Genomic DNA, 7,167 nt, shown 5'->3' with positions numbered 1-7,167 from the left:
CAGGAAAATTTGAAATAGTCTATAGCTGTCAAAAGTCCAATGGAAATATAAGTGCATGAAAACTGTTTGAGAAAATACCAAATACCAAATCCAAGCGTGCTCATATTGTTTGACGAAATGCTTCTGCTGCATCTAAAAGTCGGATTCTCAAAGTGAAATAAAGATTTTTGGTGAAGTTTTAATTGAAGAAGATACAACATCAATTTGATATAAAGAAAAGTGGCTATTGACTCCGCACAATTTGACAGGACAGCCCTTGACAGGTGACAATATGAGGTATAATTTTCAGGGTAAGGAACCTCCTGCAATACTAAAAAACACGCTCCCCGAAATATCTGACACAAAGATGGGGCATTTAGAAATTGCAGACTTCTGGAAGATGATGAGCAAAGAAGATAAATCACCCCTGGCACGTCGAACGCTGGAAAGTGGTCTAGCCCATGCAGGAGGGCATCCACTCGCAGTTCAATGTGTGGAATTGGTTTTAGAATGTATCAAGGCATATGATCAGAATTCGAGAACTGCAGGAGGTAATGTCGTAGTAAGATTGGACCCCATATCTATATACATCACTTTCAGATTGCCAGTAAGAGAAGAGTTTACATAAATTTCTAAAGAAGGTGCCCAAGGTTATTTCCATTAGAATAAGAAAATGTGCCTCAATGTTATTGCTAAAAGTTGGCTCGATCAACCCAGGCGAGGACAATCGCAGTTGCCAAGAATGTTACGCAGGAATATCTTCAATGAAGATATTTCTGATATGATAGTTCTTCTCAATAGAGTGGTGGGAAATCAGGCAGCCGAAGATTTTCATGATTGGATGTTTTTGTATATTAATACCATCACCATTGGGAAACAATTTATAGACTGGGGAGAAATGATTAGCGATGTTCTCCATTACCAGTTGACAGGATTTAATGCAAATCAAGGATTTTACATGTCCTCATATCTAATGTACACAATTGCAAGTATGAAGTCATGGCCCGGTCTAAATCCTTATGGGGAGTATAGCTTAACCACTCAAATTTATAACTATTACCCCCAGTTGCAATTGAAACAAAGCAATGCACACTTCCGCAGGGTGAATGATGCTTTTTCTATGCTCACTGCCAGGGAACTACAAGGAGACATAGGACTTCGAATTTCTCCTGAAGCGGCCAGTCTCATTAGTACTTAAGGTAGCTTCTTCATACAATATCCTCGATTCACTTACATCCGCATCGAAGGTTTCCAAGATTGTCCTCTCATGTTGCCTCACTTTGTAGATGACAGGTTGGTACTTTCAGAAGTCTACAAGCAAATTGGTCAAGTAAACAAAAAGTGTAGGAACAAAAGATCAATCCCTTTCTCAATTGGCATTGGACATTACAGTTGTTTGTCTTCTTTAGATGCTCAAAATATTGAGAGATCCATGGTGAACATAACTCTACACTTTTTCTACAGTCGCTTTCCATTTGATGGTAGTGGGTATGTTAAAAATAACTTGGCACTTGGACCTCGCTATCTTCATTTTCCCACATTGGAAGATTATTGGGCGAATTGTGAGAATGATTTTGAAGTTAGAAAAAGGGACTGGATGAGATTTACAGTACAACAAATCATTGATTACAAAATGGGATGGGATGTGACAGGCGTAACAGAGGACGGGTCAGACTTGATTGATCCTTACTTCTTTGAGCGGATACAATTACTAGAATTGCCATATATCAATTGGTCGCTGCCAGAACTAAAAGACCTCAAGGAAAGGACTTTCTTTGTGATTCAACGAACTGAGACTTGGTTAAAGAATAAAGTCAAAGAAGCCACTACTACTACTAAGTCAACAGGAAGAAGTAGTGTAAATAATAATAATACTTCTCAAGATGTAACATCAGTTTCAGCCATTCCGTCTGCTATTCCTACATCCTCAGGCTCTTTACATAGCACACAAGGGGGAGATGATGGTGAAGATCTAGATAAACGAGTTAACCTAGTTTCAGCATGTGAACTCAATGTGATCACCAGGAAGAAGAGATCAAAACCCAAGGAGAAGACCTTAAAGCCGATTCAACAAATGATTGACGAAGCTCCTGAGATGAATGCTTTACCCTCATTTGTAAATGAGATGATTCAATCCATAGCATCTCCTTCACGCTCATTGTCTTCTGAAAGCACAGAAGCAATCCAAGAGCAGCCAATTGTAGAAAATGTGCATAACTTGAACTTATCATCTACACTCTTACGGATTCCTTCAGTAATCAGCTCATCCGCTAGTATTTCAACATCTTGGTTGCAACAAAGTTTAGAGAGAAAGAAGAAAAGGATGATTCAATTGGAGGCGCCCAATCTAGATGTTGTAGCTAACTTAATGCACAGAAGTACAAAGATAAAGAAGACTAAAATGGATTCCAAACTAACAATGAACCCTACTTCAAGTAATTTATCTGTTGAAATTGCACAACCAATCACAAAGGACATAAATGAGACAAATGAATCTGATTTTAGCATCACTAAAGTAGATCTAGGCCGAACTACCCGTGAAGGGAAAGAACACAATTTTCAAGTGTCAGTTGCTGTCCTAATAGAACAATCAAGGAGAGATAAGCAAGTTAAGAATCAACTCAAGTGTCAAGTCCAAGCTCTTTCTTCATGCATCAAATTGATGATTGGTAACTCCTTTCCAAATCCTAGTTCATCCATTGAAAGTGCAGAAGATCCAAAGAAGATGTTTGATGAAGAAACCATTCAAAACATAGGAGAATGCCAAACATATGGTAAAATGGTGAAAGCATGGGTAGAAGATTACAGTGATCTTTTAGTACCCATTAGCTCATAGCATGTAGACAAACTATAAACCTTTTAGTATAATCTTCTAAACTATGATCTTTCATTTATCTCATTGAAAACAATTTTCCTTTCTATCTCTCCTTTGATAGTAATCTTGATATTCTTCAAAAATACAATTTCCATTTTGTAGGCTACATTGAAATTAAATCAACTCCTAAACCCATACACAAAGTTAAATCTTTTAAATTGGAAGGAAATAAATTGTAATTATTAGTTATGTAACATTAGTGTGACACAAGACCTTGAACTCAAACAAAAGTTGATCAAAATCTTTAAAAGTCTTTGCTGTAAACATGAGTAAAATATTAGATTGAAATATTTTTCATTCAAGGTTTGACATCCCTTCTATTTAAATTGATCACCCATTTGTTTTTAGTAGTTCTTGTTGCTCTTTACAAGATTTTGAGCCTTTGAGATTCTTTTTAATTAGCATTATAATGCCCTGGAAGAAATTTACCAAATGGAGATCTAGCTTGTCTCGTGAATGATATGAAATACTTTCCTTATCAACACAAAGAATTCAAACTCTATTTAACGAATCCTTGAAAGACAGCTGTCTCTACAAATTAAAGAAATAATTAGACTCCCATAAACTTTGAAACCCTCGACTAAAACTATCTTCACAAGATCAAGACAGGGTATGTTAGCACAAGTACTTATAGAAGCTTAGGGTTTCCATTTAACGCCAACTATAAACAAAACTGTTAGGAGAGTCCCAAATGCAAACATTTTCATTTTTAAAGAAAACAAACAAAGAACAACCACTAATGTAAAATATTGGTGCATTCAGTTGCAGAAAATGAGAGAGTAGCCCTGTTTAACAAGAATGCGAGAGGAGCCCCCGTTAACAAGATTCCGAACCATCATCAACAATTTTATATTGAATTGATAAAACTTGAGATGCCACAATTAACTGCTTAATTGACATCAGAAGAATGCATGTGCATGCATTCTTCAATAGATCAACGACATACACATGATGGGTGAGATAGAAACTTCCCACCAAATAAGAGTAACGAAACTATGCTTAAAGCTTGTAAGGATATGCTAACAACATTGCACCAAAGCCCAAGATAGCGCCACTGCATAATCGTCCATGATATCAAATTGCAATTCCCTCTGGTAGCATTTCCTCCATTAAATCAGAGGCGGAAAGACTGTTATCATTGCCCAGATGACAGGCATCAGTAGTTAGAAGACCCTCAGATGAAAGTGCAGATTGTTCGCCTGAAGTAGGATGGAAAACAATTGGATACTTAGTAACCCTAGGCTTGTCAGCCAAGATGTTTCTTTGTATCTTATCAAGAAGCACCTTTTGTGGAGGCTCCTCCCTCAATTGCTCATCAACATAATCATTGTTCACGTAATACCCGACTCTGATGAACTCTTGCTCCATATAAGAACATGTCAATAGCAGTACAGTTACACCGATAATTTCCTCTTCAGGAATCTTGGAAGGATCGGCTGGGTTTGCCTGTTTGAATAAAAGTGCAGTAAAAGTTAGGCATTTCTTTGTCTATCAAACCCAAGTGAGCGGCATGTATTACAATAGAAAAGCAAAAAGTACATAAAAAGGCAATCAATATGCTAATGACATTGTCATGTTGAGAACCTCTCGGACCCTTGGTACCTTCAATAATGAATAAACAAATTACTGATCTCAGATTTAGAAACATACCTGGAAAACAAAACGATAATTACCAACTTCAACAGGCCCAACTAACACGCTTTCTAGTACTTGATCATATTTCTCATCCTCTGCAGACCCTACATATGTCAATTTCCACTCCAAATCTACAGACCAAACCACACCAAAGTAAGAATGATCATTTGCAACAAACATAAACTAAACCCAAAATTACACCACACTCATTTTGAAGATGACTTTCATTTAAAAACAAGAATTGAAACCCATTTTTTTAAGGGTGTAATTTGAAGAACTGCTACTCTCAAATTTGTGGAGCAAATTACACTGTAAAGGCCCCAGCGATCAGGTAAGCTTACCAGTGGTGTCCCTTTTAGAGGTTCAGGGTGCAATTTAAGGGGTTTTTACTCTGACATTTGTATAGCAATTTACATCACAAAAACCCTTCAAATTCCATATGACAAGGTGAGCTAGCAAACCCTATAGGTAAGCTCACAAGTCATGAGAACATTTAGAGGTTCAGAGTGCAATTTAAGGAGCTGCTTTTCTCACATATTTGAAACAAATTGTATCATAAAAACCTAATTACATCATAAAAGCACTCTAAGGTCCATATGACATGGTGAGCTGACAAATTTCATGCCCCAAACTCCATATTAAAAGGAATTAAAACCCTCATCTATTGACTCCTTCGACAGAATTATGAAAAGTAAAGAAAAAATTTACAAAAGAAACAAAGAAGCCACTAGTAGATTCTAGTTCCCACGGGACCGCAAACTCAAATGCTCCATATCCCTGTTCATAGGCTCGGATTTCGTTTTTTTTATAAAACTGCCCCCCTGTTCCATTAAATCTTTTAAAACTATCAATAATGGGATTGGAACTCCGTTCCCCTGAGTCTTTCAAATTACTGATAAAAGATAATCAGAACAAGCTCGCATCCAGCAGATCTAGTAATGTGGCATTCAAGTTTCGTTGGGCCAGATGACCTCTAAGGCTACATGCTCCTATTCAATAGACTTGGACTCTATGCTAGATGAGATTAGAAGCCTAGATCCCTGAAATATCTCAGCATTACCAAAAAAATCAAGAGAATTTTGGAAGAGAAAAAAAACACAAAGAAACAAGTAACCAGCCAGCAAATCTATTAAAGCAAATTATCAACAAGTAGTTGCCATTAAAAATGATGTAAAATAGGAGCAGAGATAAATAAACGCACCATTTTCGAGAGGAATAAGGCACTCGTATGAAATCTCGAACTGGAAGGGGTTGAGAAACGCTGCAGGATTGTCCAGCACCGTCACATTCGTTACATTTACTGCACTCATATTCGCTCCTTTTCAGATACCCTGAATCAGCTTCCACCAAAAACTTACTCCGGAGCCAATTTGATAAACTGCAAGCTCATTTGCTTCTAAAAAAATCACAATACTATAGCTGTCAGAAACCCTAAAGCCTCATAGAAAACTCTTGTGGCTCTTGAATAGGGAGTAGAAAATGCGCAAGGTAAGCTCCCTTGAATGAATGCGTGAAGTTGTAAAGCGGCTATTGTCATGTGTTTATTTATGCCATGGCATGTATGGCGGGATCGACCCTCGTCAAAAAAATTCCCGCCCATATGTACATTTTAAATTTTGCCCGGAAAACCAGATTGGCCTGTTTCCTCGGTTGTGTTTCTTTGTTAATTTGTGTTTTCTTTCCTGAAAGAAAAAACAAATTTGTGCTTTCTTTCCTGAAAGAAAAATTAATTTTGTGTTTTCTTGGTGCTGTGGCTGACATTTTTCTTGAGCCCTGCTTCTTTAATTTCTAATGGTGGGTGGATAGATTTTGGCCTTGGATTGTTTTTAAGCTATTAAGCTCTTAGATTGATTGTTCCTTTTCCGATTATTTCATTCATTCTTTCTTTCTTTCTTAAAATTGTGCTTTGCTTGATTTTTTTTTTCAATTTTTTGAGTTTTTATTGTTGTCTATTTTTTCCTATTTTTTGTCATGTTTTGTTTATTTTTAAATATATTTATAAATTGTTTGTTTGAATTTTTTCCTAAAATCTTTGGGTTGTCTTGTTTCAAATATTTTAAAGATTTTATTATTAATATATGTTTTTTCTTATTGTGAAATTGTGTTTTCTATGATGTCTTAGATGTGTTTTCTCATGTGATTCTATGTCGTATTTTTCCTTTTCTTCAATGCATTCATTGATTATTTGGTTTTAAGATCTAGGAAAAATCTTTTTCTTCTTTTTTATGAGTAATAAAACCCAAGACCTCTAAAATAAGGGGCTCACAATTTACCGTTGTATTGTGAGCTCATGCGTAAATGTGGTCTTCTTCTTTCATTTTTTCTTTAACTTTCAATTCTTAATATGTGTTTCTTTGATAAAGTTGTGTTTTACAATTATGTGTTTAACATTTTCTTTTGTGATTTTTTGTGTGTTTTTCTTATTCATAAATGTGCCTCCAAATCGTTTTTTTCCTTCTTAAATGTGTATGTAGATTGTTTGATTTTAAAATATTTTTCAATTAATTAAATGTGGTTTTAAGGCTCCAAGTGTTTCTTTTATGTTTGTATTTCTAAAGTGTTTCTATTTAAGATGTGTTTTCTAGTGATATATGTGACTTGTCTTCTCCTATGTTTTGTTGACCTAGTGTTACTTTTCTTAATTTATATGTAGGTTGTTTGTTTCAATGATCTTATGA

General features: G+C 35.8%; 1 protein-coding gene across 2 annotated transcripts; it reads right to left on the bottom strand.

Annotated features, from left to right (window-relative positions):
• Positions 1-3,670: 3,670 nt before the first annotated feature.
• LOC149542679 (histone chaperone ASF1B-like) lies at positions 3,671-6,009 on the bottom strand. Of its 2 annotated transcripts, none has more exons than XM_089797558.1 (3): positions 5,691-6,009; positions 4,505-4,620; positions 3,671-4,300 (listed from the first exon to the last, which is right to left on the bottom strand). In XM_089797558.1, the coding sequence occupies exons 1-3, from the start codon at positions 5,797-5,799 to the stop codon at positions 3,929-3,931; spliced, it is 597 nt and encodes a 198-aa protein (XP_089653684.1). In that variant the 5' UTR covers positions 5,800-6,009; the 3' UTR covers positions 3,671-3,928. The 2 variants fall into 2 exon arrangements, with proteins under 2 accessions (XP_089653684.1, XP_089653685.1); XM_089797559.1 differs by having other exon boundaries at positions 4,505-4,584.
• Positions 6,010-7,167: the final 1,158 nt, after the last annotated feature.

This window comes from Cupressus sempervirens, chromosome 8 (assembly GCF_028749045.1).
Source record: "Cupressus sempervirens isolate cs-2001-9-10 chromosome 8, ASM2874904v1, whole genome shotgun sequence".
Lineage (NCBI taxonomy): Eukaryota > Viridiplantae > Streptophyta > Pinopsida > Cupressales > Cupressaceae > Cupressus > Cupressus sempervirens.
The sequence above is the reverse complement of the archived record's forward strand: the minus strand, read 5'-3'. Positions and strand labels throughout refer to the sequence as shown.